Source organism: Moschus berezovskii, chromosome 14 (genome assembly GCF_049115385.1).
Source record: "Moschus berezovskii isolate FMDL1 chromosome 14, NW_MosBer_1.0, whole genome shotgun sequence".
Lineage (NCBI taxonomy): Eukaryota > Metazoa > Chordata > Mammalia > Artiodactyla > Moschidae > Moschus > Moschus berezovskii.
Genome location: NC_142473.1, coordinates 84,431,869 through 84,449,573, shown reverse-complemented (window position 1 = coordinate 84,449,573; position 17,705 = coordinate 84,431,869). Strand labels below are relative to the sequence as shown.

At 39.2% G+C, this 17,705-nt stretch overlaps 2 protein-coding genes and 2 pseudogenes across 2 annotated transcripts; all 4 read left to right on the top strand.

Annotated features, from left to right (window-relative positions):
- Positions 1 to 648: 648 nt before the first annotated feature.
- LOC129553695 (olfactory receptor 10AG1-like) lies at positions 649 to 1,604 on the top strand (annotated as a pseudogene).
- Positions 1,605 to 6,637: 5,033 nt separating this feature from the next.
- Positions 6,638 to 7,582, top strand: LOC148775733 (olfactory receptor 5F1-like). Its single transcript, XM_088843567.1, has one exon. It carries the CDS (start codon positions 6,638 to 6,640, stop codon positions 7,580 to 7,582), a length of 945 nt encoding a protein of 314 aa, XP_088699693.1.
- Positions 7,583 to 10,204: 2,622 nt separating this feature from the next.
- On the top strand, positions 10,205 to 11,013 carry LOC148775732 (olfactory receptor 5F1-like; annotated as a pseudogene).
- Positions 11,014 to 13,120: 2,107 nt separating this feature from the next.
- On the top strand, positions 13,121 to 14,104 carry LOC148775731 (olfactory receptor 5F1-like). The gene has a single exon (XM_088843420.1). It carries the CDS (start codon positions 13,121 to 13,123, stop codon positions 14,102 to 14,104), a length of 984 nt encoding a protein of 327 aa, XP_088699546.1.
- The last annotated feature ends 3,601 nt before the right edge of the window (positions 14,105 to 17,705 follow it).

Genomic DNA, 17,705 nt, shown 5'->3' with positions numbered 1-17,705 from the left:
ATACTTCTGTGGTATATCACATGGAATTTGCATGATGATGGCAAGAACATATTTCTTATATTTCTGATGAAAGTTTAAATCTCTTTCTTACAGAGTGTTCTAGAGAATGGTGGTGGTGGAGAGGGTGGTGTTGAACTGGGCCTGTCAGTGGAGTCTTACTGATCACTCTGCCCTTTGGTTATTTGAGATGCAGCTCACAAGAGAAACATCAAAGAAAACATGAAAAAAAAAAACATACAAAAATTGAAACTTAAGATGCTCAAGGCAGAAAAATACAAATAAAAAGCTAATAGAAACCAAATTGATCAGGAAAGAGAAACATTTTTTGGAAGAAAATGCCCTCTGTTACCTAGAGCAATTCTTATCCTGAAAATAGGCTACACAACATATCTTTTTTCTTTTGTTGTTGTCCATTTTACTGTTATACAGTAAACCCATATTCTTAACTGTGAGCCAAAAGAAAGAGTCTAAGATTATTTTCTATTTTTACATTGTGGTATTTTAAGATGCTGGATTTGATTTATTCACAAAAATACAAAAAAAAATGGGTAGCTATCATGTGAATTGATTTGAAATCATTGATTTATTTTGTCCAATTTTGCTGCTGGACGTGGTGCATGTGAGTGACTTTAAACATTTCATTTACAGATGGAGTCCGGAGGGTAAAATCCACCAGAGTGGAACCAGACTACACTGGTAGATTTCATCTTGCTTGGCTTCTCTGATATTCCTGACCTACAAGGATTTCTTTTGGGGATGCTTTTGATCATGTATATGATTATTCTGACGGGAAATTGTCTCATTATCATAATAACCAAGATGGATCCTTCCCTCCAGACTCCCATGTATTTTTTCCTAGGGAATTTTTCTTCCTTGGAAATATGTTATGTATCAGTCACTATCCCCAGGTTATTAACAGATTTTAGTAGAGAAACTAGAAATATAGCCTTTCTGGCCTGTGCTGCTCAAATGTATTTCTTTCTGGTGTTTGGGGTCACTGAGTGCCTTCTTCTGACTTCAGTGGCTTATGACAGCTATGTCGTCATTTGCAACCCACTGCTGTACCCTCTCCTCATGAACAGTAGGCTGTGTGTCCAACTGGCCACTGGCTGTTGGGTCAGTGGAATTACTACGTACTTAAGATTTACCTACCAGATCTTCTCTCTACCCTTCTGTGGCTCTAACCAGTCTAATCACTTCTGAGATGTACCTCCAGTGCCTTCGCTTGCCTGTGGGACACCTTTATGATTGAGACAATGGTTTATGTGACTGATGTTCTAGTTGTCACCCGTTCCTTTTACGTTGATTCTTGGATCTTACGTGAGAATAACTGAGACCATCTTGAAGCTGCCTTCAGCCACTGGGCAAGCCAAGGCCTTCTCCACCTGCTCTTCCCATCTCGTGGTTCTGGCTTTATTCTTTGGCTCAGATGATTCATTACATATTTAAGATCAAAGGCCAGTCATTTGATAGGAATGGACAAATTTCTGTCTATTTTTTACACTATTGTCACACCAATGTTTAACCCTATGGTATATTGTCTGAAAAACAAAGATGTTATAGTGGTTTTGAGAAAATTCCTACTAAAATTGATTGGACTGTGATTTAAAACTATTAATTCATAAATTTTTTTTCTTATTCATTACAGTCTCCACTCAATAATTTGTTATTTTCCCATTAGCTGTGACTTCACATTATAGGTAAATGATCTGTTATTTTTATATCACATGAAGTCTGATGTTATTTTAAATAAAAATATAATCTCAAACTCTATTCAGGGTATTGAAATCTTTAATATAACACATAGCATTCATGAATGGGTCTTGTGAACTGTTGTTGCTTTTTAATTTTGCAGAACATTGCCTATGTTTTCTCTTTCCAATGAGATTATTCAACTTTCTTTCTCTAGTCCCAGTGAATAGCCTGAAAACTAATAGGCATCAAATTAGCTTTATTAGATGAAAAGACTAAAAGCATGGCATAGCAGGCCTGGTATTGATAGTTCCATTAAAAGATGAGTATTTGAGCAAAAATTATGACATCATATTCGAGACATAAAATGTTAACTCATTGACAGGTGTACCTCTGCTGACTGGACAGAACAATGGGAAGAAGCAAATGTCATTTGTTGCAATTAATTCTGAGAAAGGTTTTCCAAATTTTTCATATATGCTGGTAGGGCATCTTCAGATACTGGTTTCTGAATATAGTTTTCATGTCAGAACATACTACCTGCAGGAGAAGAATATAGTTTTCTTGGAGAACCATTATTCTGATTGATAAATTATGGAAAAGAGAGATTTTCCAGCCATGGCTGACTCGTCGACCTCTTGGATACAAGATCACTCCTGTAGAAATTTCCTTCAACATAACAGGAAAAGAAAGCCTTCCCAAATTTGGTTCGCTGGTTTTGACCACTTATTCAGGCTCAAAAATCTGACTTTTAACTGGGTGACTTGCTCTGAATATGCCTTTTAACACTCTTTTATTATTTGCTTTGAGATATCCTTATTTTCCTCACTGAGAATGGTGACTGAAGCCATGAAATTAAAAGATGCTTGCTCCTTGGAAAGAAAGCGATGACAAACCTAGGCAAGATATTAAAAAGCAAAGACATCACTCTGCTGATAAAGGTTCATATAATCAAAGCTATGGTTTTTCCAGCAGTCATGTATGGATGTGAGAGTTGGACCATAAAGAAGGCTAGGTGCTGGAGGTGATGCCTTCTAATTTTGGTACTCAAGAAGACTCTTGAGAGTCCTTTGGCCTGCAAAGAGAGCAAACCAGTCAATTCTAAAGGAAGTCAATACTGAATATTCATTGGAAGAACTGATGATGAAGCTGAAGCTGTAATACTTTGGCCACCTGATGGGAAGAGACGACTCATTGGAAAACACCCTGATGCTGGGAATGATTGAGTTTAGGAGGAGAAGGGGGCAACAGAGAATGAGATGGTTGGATGGCATCACGGCCTTAACGACATGAGTTTAACAAACTCTGGAAGATGGTAAAAGACGGGGAAGCCTGGCATGCTGCAGTCCATAGGTCGCAGAGTCGGACACAGCTGAGTGACTGAACAACAACATAGGATATTAAATGTAGTTCCTTGCGTGTATATATACACATACACACACTCACATACTAGGACCTTGCTGGTCATCTCCTTTGTAAATAATAGTTTGTGTCTGTTAACCCTAAACTCCAAATTTGTCCCCTCTACCCTTTTTCTCCTTTGGTAAGTATAAATTTGCTTTCTGTTTGTGAGTCTCTTTGTTTTATAAATAAGTTCATTTGTACCATTTTTTTCGATTCCACATATAAATGATATCATATCATATTTAGATATTTCTCTTTCTGACTTGCTTCATTTAATATGATAATCTCTATGTCAATCCATGGTGCTATGAATGGTATTATTTTATTCTTTTTTGTGGCTAATATTCCACTGTATATACGTACCATATTTTTATTCATTTATCTGTCAACAGACATTAAGATTATTTTCATGCTTTAGCTATTGTAAATAGTACTGCTATGAACATAAGGGATCATATATATTTTCAAATTATAGTTTTATTCAGATATATACCCAGGATTGCGATTGCTGGATCATATGGCAATTCTATTTTTTATTTTTAAGGAACTTCAATAAGTTTCCCACCGTGGCTGCACCAGTTTGTATACCTACCAACAATGTGCTAGGATTCCCTTTTCTCCATAAGCTCTCTAGCATTTATTATTTGTAGATTTTTTTTTAATGATGTCTATTTTGACTGGGGGGAAAGGCAATGGCAAGCCACTCCAGTACTATTGCCTAGAAAATCCCATGGATGGAGGAGCCTGGTAGGCTGCAGTCCATGGGGTCGCTAAGGGTCGGACACGACTGAGTGACTTCACTTTCACTTTCACACATTGGAGAAGAAAATGGCAACCCACTCCAGTGTTCTTGCCTGGAGAGTCCCGGGGACGGGGGAGCCTGGTGGGCTTCCGTCTATGGGGTCACACAGAGTCGGACACGACTGAAGTGACTTATCAGCAGTAGCAGCAGCAGCGTTTTGACTGGTGTAAGGTGATACCTCATTGTAGTTTTGATTTACCTTTCACTAAAAATCAGAGACATTACTTGGCCAACAAAGGTCCGTCTAGTCAAGTTTATGGTTTTTCCAGTGGTCATGTATGGATGTGAGAGTTGGACTGTGAAGAAAGCTGAGCACCAAAAAATTGATGCTTTTCAACTGTGGTGTTGGAGAAGACCTTTGAGAGTCCCTTGGACTGCAAGGAGATCCAACCAGTCCATCCTAAAGGAGATCAGTCCTGATGTTCATTGGAAGGACTGATGCTAAAGCTGAAACTCTGATACTTTGGCTACCTCATGCAAATAGTTGACTCATTGGAAAAGACCCTGATGCTGGGAGGGATTGGTGGCAGGAGGAGAAGGGGACGACAGAGAATGAGATGGCTGGATGGTATCACCGACTCGATGGACATGAGTTTGAGTGAACTTTGGGAGTTGGTGATGGACAGGGAGGCCTGGCGTGCTGTGACTCATGGGGTCACAAAGAGTAGGACACGACTGAGCGGCTGAACTGAACTGAATAACTGTTTTTGTTGAGTATCCTTTCAGATGCCTGTTGGTCATCTGTATGTTTTCTTTGTAGCAATGTCTAATCAGGTCCTGTCTATTTTTTATTGGATTGTTTGCTATTTTGTTGTATTGTTGTTATTGTTGTTACAAGGGCGTTTTGTAGATTTGGAAAATTAAGCCCTTGTCATTTGCATGGTTTGCAAAATTTTTACCCAGTCTGAGGTTGTCTTTTCATTTTGCTTATGGTTTCATATGCTGGCAAAAGTTTATATGTTTCACTAGATCATATTTATTTATTTCATTTTTTTTTCTATTACCTTGGAGATTGAATTAAGAATATGTTGCCATGATTTATTTATTTCTCTATGCAAATAGACTCTGTTCATATGGACACACAGTGTGATTCATTTCTCTTTGTGATTTGTGTTTTTGGTATGGAATATTTGTAGTTCAAATTCTTTGTAAGATCGTAATCACAGACAGTTTCAACAAACAAATGTAATTAAAGAATCTTAAAACTATGCTTTTTTAATATATTGTCTTATTTAATCAGAGTAGAGTATTTAAAAGGGTTTAAAAAAAGAGTTGAAGTGAGTGTCATTTTCATATTTATTTCAGTCAATTGCTGAGCTGTAATAAAGGTTAAATTCACTGAGACAAGGGGAGGATTGAACACACACATGAACACACACAAACTCAAACAGAAAAGGAAAAATAATAACTTGGTGGTGGGTTATGCACCCTTTTGGAATATACTAAAGCTACAAAGAAGCAATTAAACAGCCAATTAAAATTAATATCTTATAAACATTGGGGAAACATTAAGGTAACAAAGAGATCAATAATCACATGAGGATGCAGGATCCACATCCCGTTTGACTGCATCTAGCTGCATGTGATCTTATTCTAACTACCTCTGAGATTAGAGTTTATGCCTTTAGAGGACTGATGCCACAATCAAAGCCTGTAATCCCATCCTCATAGTTAACCCAACCCTCCTCAAGGAAGACAAAATAAAAGGCAGCAATGTGTATATGCTCAGAAAGTGTCTCAGACTTTTATGAAGAGGTAATTCCAAATGTCCCTGCTTTTCATTTCATTTAGAAATTTCATTTGAGTTATTTGGCTTTTTAATTAAAAAAGAAAACAATAAACTAGACAAGTTAGTAATGGGAAGGATGCTGTTAAGTACTTGGTGCTGCCATTGATTAATGTGGACAGGTACAGTGTGTGCTAATATACACATGGCATTAATTTGATAGTGTGCTTTGTAATGAAAGAGCTGTTTGGTTTAATGTAAAACACGACAAAATCATGTTTATGAATATGGTAAATGTCAAAATGATAATTATTTGAAATGGACATTTTTTACTGCATGGGGAATACAGAAGCAATTTTCAAGTGTTAAGGCATACATTTTATTTTACATTTTAAAATTTATTTATTTTAATTGGAGGCTAATTACTTTACATAGATTTTAGAGTTGCAGAATATGCAGAGTGGTCTTGAGGAGAAAAAATTGCATTAAGTTAAACTCACATACCTGTTCAGACAAAGGGAGAGACTTCAGCTAGGATAGTTTGGTACTTTGTATTTTGGATGTAGGCTAGAAGAGAAAGTATAGGATATATATATTGCATTTGCAGAAACTGAAGTGAAATATGTGTACTTAGCTCAAAATTTGAGAATCCTTCAACCCAGGTGTATTTTAACACAGAGAACTGTTTAATATATTCCAGTGCTTATTCTTGGAGAAGGAAATGGCAACACACTCCAGTATTCTTGCTTGCGAAAATCCCATGGACAGAGGAGCCTGGTGGGCTACAGTCCGTGGGGCCGCAAAGAGTTGGACACGACCGAGTGACTAAGCACGATGCCTATTCATTTGTCCACTAATGCTCCTCTTGCTTCACTTGTTCTGTGTATTATGCTCTGTTAGCCTAGATTTTTTTCATGTGTGACTAATTTTATTAGGCCTACTACTTCCTGTAAATTTCTGAGAGGAAAATATTTAGAGTGAATTCAAGTTTAAGCATAAAATTTCTGTAATGAATGGCCAGAAAAAATTACACTTTGTTCTCTGAGTTCATCCTGTTGGGATTAGCAGACTCAATGGAGCTACAGATTACCCTCTTTTGCCTTTTTTCTGTGATTTATACACTTACAGTTGTGGGGAATGTTGGGATGATCCTCTTAATCAGAGCTGATTCCCGACTTCACACACCCATGTACTTCTTCCTGGCTAACCTGTCCTTTGTGGATGTTTGTTATTCCTCCACCATCACCCCAAAGATGCTGGTGGATTTTTTATCAGAGAAGAAAACCATCTCTTTTGCTGGCTGCTTTCTGCAGATGTACTTCTTTATAGCCTTGGCCACAACTGAATGCATCCTTTTTGGGTTAATGGCCCGTGACCGCTATGTGGCCATATGCAAGCCTCTCCTTTACTCCTTGGTCATGTCCAGGACGGTCTGCCTGAAAATGGCAGCAGGGGCTTTTACAGCAGGGCTGTTGAACTCCATGGTTCTCACAAGTTGCATAAGCAGCTTTCCTTTCTGCAGTTCCAATGCCATCCATCACTTCTTCTGTGACAGCCCCCCACTTTTTAAGCTCTCCTGTTCTGACACACGCCTGTATGAAAGCATCGTGTCTACTTTCGCTGGTGTGAATATGGTCGGAACTCTGCTGGTGATTCTCACCTCCTACTGCTACATTCTCTTCTCCATCTTCCGTATGCATGCAGGGGAGGGGAGGCGCAAAGCCTTCTCCACGTGTGCGTCTCACCTGACAGCCATCATCCTGTTCTATTCCACCTCCATCTACACTTATCTGAGACCTACTTCCAGCTACTCCCTGACTCAGGACAAAGTAGCTTCCGTATTCTACACTGTGGTGATCCCCATGTTGAATCCTCTGATCTACAGTCTCCGGAACAGGGAAGTGAAGAAGGCTTTATGGAATGTGATTACTAGAAAAACGATTCCTTCATTTCTGTGAATGATTACTTTTCTGAAGTAAATAGAGTATATAGTTTAACTTTCAGAAACTGGATTAAGCTTATCTTCATTACAACTTAATCTGTATAATCACGTTCTGGTAATGTTCATGGACATGAGTCCTATTAGATATAACTTATCAAACTTATGTAAGATCATGAAACTTTTTTCTAATCATTGTATGTTTTCCTGGAAGTTTTCTAAAATGTGATTTATTTATAAAGCTGTCTTGGTTATGGACATAAAGGGTTAAGTATAAGGAGATAACTTTTGCAATGTCACATGAATCTAGTTGTGTATTATATTTGTAATTGTCAGCTTTTTTAATGTATTTTTTCAACATTTATGATTTGTAAAGGATTGTATATATCACATGTGTGAAAATGTTTTCAATGTAGATTTCCATTTTATTGAATTAGGGTAGTAATGCTTAAATCAAAAATCAGCAATATCACTTAACTGCTATAGTAAACACGTGGGCTTTCATCTCTTTTATCCCCATAAACACATATTTATTCATTAAAGAATATATAGGAATTTGTTTAAATGTATATATATATTTTTTTTTAGAGAACTGCTGTCTGGTTAGAAGGCACCAATTGCAACAGCTTTTCTTCTCTTCTCATCTTTTCTTCTCAAAGGTTCCCTGTTCTCTCAAATTTTCTCTCCCAGACTGATCCGCATATTATACGCAAAGCCACAAGCACATGCGGTCAACCATAGCAGAGTTTAATCAATGCATTTTTCAAAGTAGTCAGAACAATCTTTGAAGGATAAAACAGACCCATATCCTTTAAAACAGGCTCATGGGTTTCCCGATTAAGGAAATATTCTACCAGTCACCAATTAAACCCATTAATCTGTATATTATATTAAAGGTAAGCAATAATATTTAGGTGAAATGGAGTGGCAGAGTAGAATTCTGGAAGGAATTGAGTGGGATTCAGGGCTTGCTAAGATGCTAACCACACTTAGAGCTTTTGGAGGGATATTCCCTGTGGCTCTTCCCTTGTCCTTGCTGCTGAAATTGCTCCTGATAGCAGTCGCAATATTCAAGTCATCTGGGATATAACAAAGCAGATCTCATGACCTGTCACACCATCCAGCGCCCTCTGCTGTCCACGTAGTCCAGCTGAGTCTGATGATTATTGATGTAGGCATGTAGCTTCTAATTTATTTCACTTAAAAACAGAGCTTCCGTGTTGGCTCAGTTGGTAAAGAATTTTCCTGCAATGCAGGAGACCTGGGTTCAATCCCTGGGTTGGTAAAATCCCTGGAGAAGGAAATGGTAATCTGTTCCAGGATTCTTGCCTGGAGAACTCCGTGGACAAAGAGTTCAGCAAGCTGCAGACCAGGGGGTTGCAAAGAGTCAGACACAACTGAGCGACTAGCACAGTCACTTTCAAGAACAGAGCTAGATTGAAGGTTAAATTCAGCCACACACACAAAAAGGGAAGAATCATAATTTGGTAAAGGATTATGTAACCATTGGAATAAGCTAAAACTTCAAAGAAAATTAAATAGATCTTTCTTTTTTAATTTGGCAGATAAATAGCTTCGAAATAACAGAGAAATCAGAAAGTCCCATACAGTGTTTAATCACATCTACTTGCACATGATCATATTTAAATACTTCTGAGACTGCAGTTTCTGCCTTTAGAGGATTCATGACACAATTAAAACCTATAATCCAGTCCCCATGGTTACCCAACCCTCTTTAAGGAGAATGAAATAAAAGGATAGCAATATGCATATACTCAGGATGTGTCTCAAATTTTTACAAAGTGGTAATTCAAAATTTCACTGCTTTACATTTCACTTAAAAGATGAAAACTGCATTCTTTATGTTTTTTTTTTTTTGTGTGTGTGTGTGCGCCTCATCTGAGCTATTAGGGATTCTAGTAAAAGCAGAAATAATAGACTAGATAAGTTAGTGCTGAGAAAAATGCTGTTACGTGCTTGGTGCAGTCTGTGTCATTCACCACCATAAAGAGGTATAGTGTGTGCTACCACACGGCATTAATTTGATAGTGCGCTTTGAAAGGAGAACAGTTACTTGTGTGCCTTAATACACTGCAATATCTTCATTAAGAATATGATAGATGTCAAAATATCAGTTAATGAACTGGGCTATTTCTTGCTGCCTGGAGAACACACAAGTGATTTCCAAGTGACCATGCATAAATTCTGGAGTTGAAGAATATAGAGAGCAGACTTGACGAGAAAAAAAAAAAAATGATTTCAGTTAAATTCAAATACCTGCTCAAAGAATGGAAAAAACTTCAGCAAGAATAGTTCTGTAGTTTGCATTTGGATATGGACTAGAGGGGAAATAATAGAACATAGACGATGCATTCATAAAAGAACCTTAGGTGATGTATGTGTATTTAGATGAGTCACTGTGGATCCCTCAGTCCAGAATTAATAGAGCCAATTACTTAATGAAATCCAATGCTTATTCATCTGTTTACCAATTCTCCTCTGATTCTGTTTACGGTGCTCTGTTGTCCTAGGTTTCTTTTCCATATATGTTTTACTTCATCAATATTTCTATTTCTGGTAAATTGTGCAATGGAAAATATGCACACCCAGTTTAAGCTTAAGCATACTGTATCTGTAATCAATGGGCAGAAAAAATTGCACTTCACTCACAGAGTTCATCTCTTTGGGATACGAGATACATTGGAGCCACAGGTTATCCCCTTTTGCCTTTTCTTGGTGATTTACATGCTTACAGCTGTGGGGAATGTTGGGATGATCCTCTTAATCAGGACTGATCCCCGACTTCACACACCATGTACTTCTTCCTGGCTAACCTGTCCTTTGTGGATGTTTGTTATTCCTCCACCATCACCCCAAAGATGCTGGTGGATTTATTATCAGAGAAGAAGTCCATCTCCGTTGCTGGCTGCTTTCTGCAGATGTACTTCTTTATCCTTTTTGCCACAACTGAATGCATCCTTTTTGGGTTAATGGCCCGTGACTGCTATGTGGCCATATGCAACCGTCTCCTTTACTCTTTGATCATGTCCAGGATGGTCTTCATAGACATGGCAGTGGGGGCTTTTACAGCAGGGCTGTTGAACTCTATGGTAAACACCAGTTATGTGAGCAGCTTGCCATTCTGCAGTTCCAATGTCATCCATCACTTCTGTGATAGCCCAACCCCCCCACTTTTTAAGCTTCCTTTCTGACACACACCTGCATGAGAGCATCTTTTCCGCATTTGCTGGTGTGAATATAGTCGGAACTCTGCTGGTGACCCTCACGTCCTACTCCGACATTCTCTCTCATAAAGTTGTCATCCACCTCAGCCATCTGTGGTCCATCTTGTTCATCGCGGTCAATAAACATTCACGTGGGCATGAGGTTAGTAATTATTTCCTCCTTCTGATTAATTTCACTCAAGAACAAAAGTGGAATAAAAGTTAAAATTGCTCTGCTAAGGGGAGGGATGCACACAGACCCCCACAGGGAAGGACAGTAATATGAAAGTAGGTTATATACCCATTTGGACTAAGCTGCTAATACTACAAAGAAAGAGGCAGTTAAATAACCATTTTTAAATAAAGCAACAACTTTAAAAAGACATGTATACTATCATATGTGAAACGAACCGCCAGTCCAGGTTCAATGCATGATACAGGATGCTCGGGGCTGGTGCACAGGGATGAACCAGAGGGATGGGATGGGGAGGGAGGTGGAGGGGGGTTTAAGATGGGGAACACGTGTACACCCGGGGCGGATTCATGTCAATGTATGGCAAAACCACTACAATAATGTAAAGTAATTAGCCTCCAATTAAAATAAATAAATTTAAAAAATAAAATAAAACTCAGATAACAAAAAAATTAAAAAATTTAAAAAAATAAAAAGAGATCAGGAACCGTGTTACAATGAAGATCGCATTAGTGTTTGATTTCATCTCTCTGGGTGTGATCACATTTTAATTACTTTTGAGACTGCAGCTTCTGCCTTTAGAGGATTGATTTCACAATCAAAATCTATAAACCAGTCCCCAAGTGCACCCAACCCTATTTAAGGAGAACAAAATAAAAGGGCAGTTCAGTTCAGTTCAGTCGCTCAGTCGTGTCCGACTCTCCGCGACCCCATGAATCACAGCACGCCAGGCCTCCCTGTCCATCACCAACTCCCGGAGTACACTCAAACTCATGTCCACAGAGTCGGTGATGCCATACAGCAATCTCATTCTCGGTCGTCCCCTTCTCCTCCCGCCCCCAACCTTTCCCAGCATCAGAGTCTTTTCCAGTGAGTCAACTCGTCGCATGAGGTGGCCAAAGTATTGCAGTTTCAGCTTTAGCATCAGTCCCTCCAATGAACATCCAGGATTGATCTCCTTTAGAATGGACTGGTTGGATCTCCTTGCAGTATAAGGGACTCTCAAGAGTCTTCTCCAACACCACAGTTCAAAAGCATCGATTCTTCGGCGATCAGCTTTCTTCACAGTCCAACTCTCACATCCATACATGACCACGGGAAAAACCATAGCCTTGACTAGACGGACCTTGGTTGGCAAAGTAATGTCTCTGCCTTTTAATATAAAAGGCCAGCGATGTGTATATACTCAGGATCTGTCTCAATATTTTACAAAGAGCTAATTCAAATTTTCACTGATTTTCATTTCATTTAAAACATGAAAACTGTCTTCTTTTTATTTTTGTGCCTCAACTGATTTATTAGGGATTTTGACAAAAAAGAAAATACTTGACTAAATAAGTTAGTACTGGGAAGAATGCAATAAGAACTTGGTACTGTCATTCACTGCCGTAGACAGGTATAGTGTCTGTTACTCTATGGCGTTCATTTGACAGTGTGGTTTGTGATGAGAATGGTTATTGGTTTACTACAAAATCATTCTTAACAGTATGCTGTGCTGTGCTTAGTCACTCGGTCGTGTCTGACTCTTTGCGATCCCATGGACTGTAGCCCACCAGGCTCCTCTGTCCACGGACTTCTCCAGGCACACATACTGGAGCGGGTTGCCTTGCCCTCCTCCTCTTAATAATATAATACTTGCCCAAATTTTGGTTATTTGAAATGGGCTACTTTTGCTGCTTGGAGAACACAAAAGCAATTTCCAGGTAGTAATGCATGAGTTAATGAGTTGAACATACAGAGTGATCTTGAGGAGAAGGAAAAAACTGTATTTGAGTTAAAGTTAAGTGTCTGTTCAGAAGATATGGGAGAGACTTCAGCAAGGACACGTCTATATTCTATATTTTGTATGTGGACTAGAAGAGAAAGAATGCAACATAGACACTGGATTTGAAAAAAAAAGTTAATCTGAAATGAAATACGTGGACCTTGACCAGTCATTTTTTAATCCCTCAACCCGAATGTGATACAACTGCTTAATAAATTCCAATAGTTATTCACTGTCTCTACTAACTTAACTCTTATGTCAATTTCAGTATTTACTATGCTCCATTATCCTAGGGGTTATGTTTTCTATATGCCAACCACGAAAACTCATTCATATTTGTACTATTTCCTGTAAAGCATACTGTACCTGTGACAAATGGCCAGAAAAAATTATACTCTGCTGACTGAGTTCATCCTGCTGGGATTAGCAGACACACGGGAGCAGCAGGTTATCCTCTTTTTATTTTTTTCTGTGATTTATACACTTACAGTTGTGGGGAACGTTGGGATGATCCTCTTAATCAGAGCTGATTCCCGACTTCACACACCCATGTACTTCTTCCTGGCTAACCTGTCCTTTGTGGATGTCTGTTATTCATCCACCATCACCCCAAAGATGCTGGTGGATCTATTATCAGAGAAGAAGTCCATCTCCGTTGCTGGCTGCTTTCTGCAGATGTACTTCTTCATAGCCTTGGCCACAACCGAATGCATCCTTTTCGGGTTAATGGCCCGTGACCGCTATGTGGCCATATGCAAGCCTCTCCTTTACTCCTTGATCATGTCCAGGACGGTCTGCCTGAAAATGGCAGCAGGGGCTTTTACAGCAGGGCTGTTGAACTCCATGGTAAACACCAGTTATGTGAGCAGCTTGCCATTCTGCAGTTCCAATGTCATCCATCACTTCTTCTGTGACAGCCCCCCACTTTTTAAGCTCTCCTGTTCTGACACACGCCTGTATGAAAGCATCTTTGCCACGTTTGCTGGTGTGAATATGGTCGGAACACTGCTGGTGACCCTCACCTCCTACTGCTACATTCTCTTCTCCATCTTCCGTATGCATTCAGAGGAGGGGAGGCGCAAAGCCTTCTCCACGTGTGCGTCTCACCTGACAGCCATCATCCTGTTCTATTCCACCTCCATCTACACTTATCTGAGACCTACTTCCAGCTACTCTTTGAACCAGGACAAGGTGGCTTCTGTGTTCTACACAGTGGTGATCCCCATGCTGAATCCTCTGATTTACAGCCTCAGGAATAAGGAAGTGAAGAAGGCTTTATGGAATGTGATTACTAGGAAAATAGTCCCTTCACTTCTGGGATTGTTTGGTGAATTTTCTGCATTAAATAGAGTACACTGAAATTTGAAAAGCTAGATTCAAGTTAGTTTTTCATTAGAATATTTTCTAATTAATCAAATCCATTCATATTCACTTACATATATCCAATTAGATATAAACAAAGTTACCAAAGTTATATATAAAACTATGGAAGTGCCATCTAATCATTCTATATTTCTTTTGGGTTCTCAGAAATAGGGATAACTTGTAAAGAAATTTGGGCTATGAAAATAAGCAATTTGGTATTTAGAGTCAAAAGCGACAATATCCCATGAAACTAGCCATGTAGAGTATTTGCAACTGTCAATTTATTTTTTCCTGATGCATGTTTTTTCACAATTTATAGTTTGTGAGAAAGTGCTATATACAACATATATCAAACTTTTTAAACTTTAAAATAGATTCCAGTTTTATTTATGGAATTATTTCCTGCAGAGTTGCTTAAGTCTAAATTCAGGAATATCCTTTTAATAGCAACAGTAAACATGCAAACTATCATTTCCTTTACCCCTGGAAAAACACACATATCTGTTAAAGAAAAAATATGAGTTGGTGTGAAAGAGTGCTATTTAAAAACTGCTGTCTGACTTGAACACACAAATTCATGATACTTTTCTTCTATTCTTTGTTTTCTTCTCAAAAGTTCCCTGCCCTTCTGTCACTTACTCTGTTCCAGATGATATTAGTACACAAACACAAAAACACATGCACGCACGCTCAGCTAATCACGTTTCAAAGGAAATGAACAGTATAATGTCAAGAAGGGAAAATGCAAATGGCTAAGTGTAGAAGAATAAAAGCTCCAATATACAGTAGCTGAACTGATGTGAAAATATGTAAGCTGTGTAGGCTAATGTGCACATAACTTTACTGCAAATGTGTGGTAGTGGTGCAGTGGTACTTGCTTAGTTGCATCCGATCATTTGGCACCCCACACACTGTAGCCCACCAGGCTCCTCTATCTGAGGCATTCTTCAGGCAAGAATACTGGTGTAGGTTGCAAATATATAACTTATTGCAATTAGATAGCTTTATTGCCAGTCTGTAGCCTTACAGAAACAAGTTTAAAACAAATAGCTTTATTGAAACTATACGGAGGGTACTCAAATGGAAAGTGCGGCACCAGAAAACAGAAATGTGGTCATTTTTTGCTAAACTGAGGTGCAATTTACTGCCTTGGATGGGAAATTGATGTGTCATGTTAGCATTCTCTTTAAACTTTGTGATAACTAGCCCTTCTGTAGACACATTGCTGTGTCTAAAACTCTGAATTTGTGAATTGGGTTCAAAGCGTTAAATCTCCTGAAGTTGTATTGTCATGTTTCCCTTTGTTATAAAACAAACAAGATGTAAAAATATAATTTATTAGTCATGGTTTCACTGTGTGTCTCATTCATTAACTCATGGGTAAAGGAAAATAGGAAGATGAAAAATGCATACATACTTTTTACACATCTGTTTGATTATCCTCTATCTCCCTGATGTCTGACTTTAAATTTTTTCCAGTCAATACTGAGGAAGATATGGAAAACAATTCCCAATCTAAAAAAAAATAAAATACAACTACAGACAAAAAGAGATAAACGCTTTCTCTTGGTTCTCATTTAAACAGCTGCAATAAATAGTTTGGTGGAACCATCTTTGTATAACAGGCACTGTGGACTCAATCATCCGTGGCCAGGTGAGTGCATTCATATGTTAGTGCAATGGCTATGTGGAATGTGGGAGATGAGTGTGAAGAATGTTCTTAGATAATTTATGCAGAGGGAGAGCAGAAAAAAAGTAGTGCATCTGGGCTAACTTGGTTAAACTCTGATAAAGATAGGAAACTCCTGCATTTTTAAGATCTGAGTGTTCTAAAGCAGAATGTTTGCAAAGAGTTGGATGCTACTGAGTGACAAACACACACACACTATAATTTAGGGTGAAGCTTCATTGTAAACAATCATTCAGGGACAGAAGGCTTTGATATTTACCACTGATGCCTTCCATGGCTTCTGATGTCATTTTGTGGTTTTGCAGCCAAAATAGGGAGGAGCAGAATTCTAGGAGATGTCTTCTTGTTACCGAGTCCAAGTTTGCTCTGCTCTCCACACGACAGGCCAATGAATGAATCTGAAGACAGGTGTTGAGGCAAGGAAAATGACTTTATTCAGAAAGCAGCTGACCCTGAATATTCACTGGAAGGACTGATGCTGAAGCTGAAGCTCCAGTACTCAGCCTGATGTGAAGAGCCGACTCATTGTAAGAGACCTTGATGCTGGGAACGATTGAGGGCAGGAAGAGGAGGGGTGACAGAGGATGAGATGGTTGGATGGCATCACTCAACTGTCATGAGTCTGAGTAAACTCAGGGGAACAGTGAAGGACAGGGACGCCTGACGTACTGCAGTCCGTGGGGTCACAAAGAGTCAGACATGACTGTGACTGAACAGTAATCGTCTCAGAGTTGATTGTTTTCTCGAGGCCAGTTGTTTCCATGACATTTTCTTCAGCCATTTATTTTGGTCCCCTGGTCCTGGTCAAAATGCTCCTCCTTTGATAACTCTTGTTTTGCTGACTTTATGGCCTTGGATTCCTGTGGTCAAGTCAGGAGGAAGGAGCAGGAAAGTTGCAGGGAGGGGAACCCCTCCCAGAGCTCAAAAGGGACTTTCGTCTAGCACTCAGAAATGAATTGTCCAAGGAGACACACTCGCTGATACAGCAAGAGACTTTATCAGGAAGGAATGCCCAGGCAGGGCCAGCATGGAGAGGGAGCCCAGGAGGACCGCTCTGCCTCGTGACCATGATCTAGGGTTTCATGTTGATGGAATGCATTTCCAGGTTGTCTCTGGCTGATCATTCTGACTCAGGGTCCGTCCTGGTGGTACACGCATTGCTCAGCCAAGGTGGCTGTCTCTGGGACGTGGCAGGACACATGGAGCCTTCATTTGACTCTTCCCAGATTGTGGAAAATCTGACTTTTCCCAGATTGTTGATGGTGTCTTCTCCATTCCTTACCAGGACTTCCCGGGGTAGAATAATTCATGCAAATGTGTGCTAAGATTTCTAACCAGGGCGGGTAGTTTCAGTCGGTGTGTTTCCCCTGACAGAAGCAATGAGAATGCCATGCACGAGAATCGGCAACAAAGAATGCGTGTTAACAAACAATGCAAATCTCAGCAATGACAGGAGAACACGGTGGGGGGGGGGGTGGGAAACAGAATCACTCATCAAACAGTTTTAATTTTGAGGGCTCTATTACACAACCATAAAGATAAAAGTGAAAAATGTTAGATATTATTGTACTCAGAATTAGACTTCAGAGTTAAAAGATTGGGATACCTTGAAATGTACATTAATTTTTTTTATTGTTGCATAGACATTATCAAAATTTTAGTTTAAACAAATACACACACACAGAGCTACATAAACACAGACACACAGTAATTATTCCCAAGTTCTATAGGCCAGGATTCTTATCATGGAGTTGCATGTTCTTCTGTGCAGGGTCTCACAGGACTGCAATCAGGGTATTATCCAGGGTTGTAGGATCAGCTGAGGATTAACTGGAGAAAGACCCAGTTTTGTTGGCATAATTCAGCTGCTCGCAGTTGTCAGACTGAAGGCGTCACTTCTGGCCA

What these genes read in the sequence shown, in the direction of transcription:
- LOC148775731 (XM_088843420.1), top strand. Translation starts at nt 13,121, where the DNA reads ATGGCCAGAAAAAATTATACTCTGCTGACTGAGTTCATCCTGCTGGGA.
- LOC148775733 (XM_088843567.1), top strand. Translation starts at nt 6,638, where the DNA reads ATGGCCAGAAAAAATTACACTTTGTTCTCTGAGTTCATCCTGTTGGGA.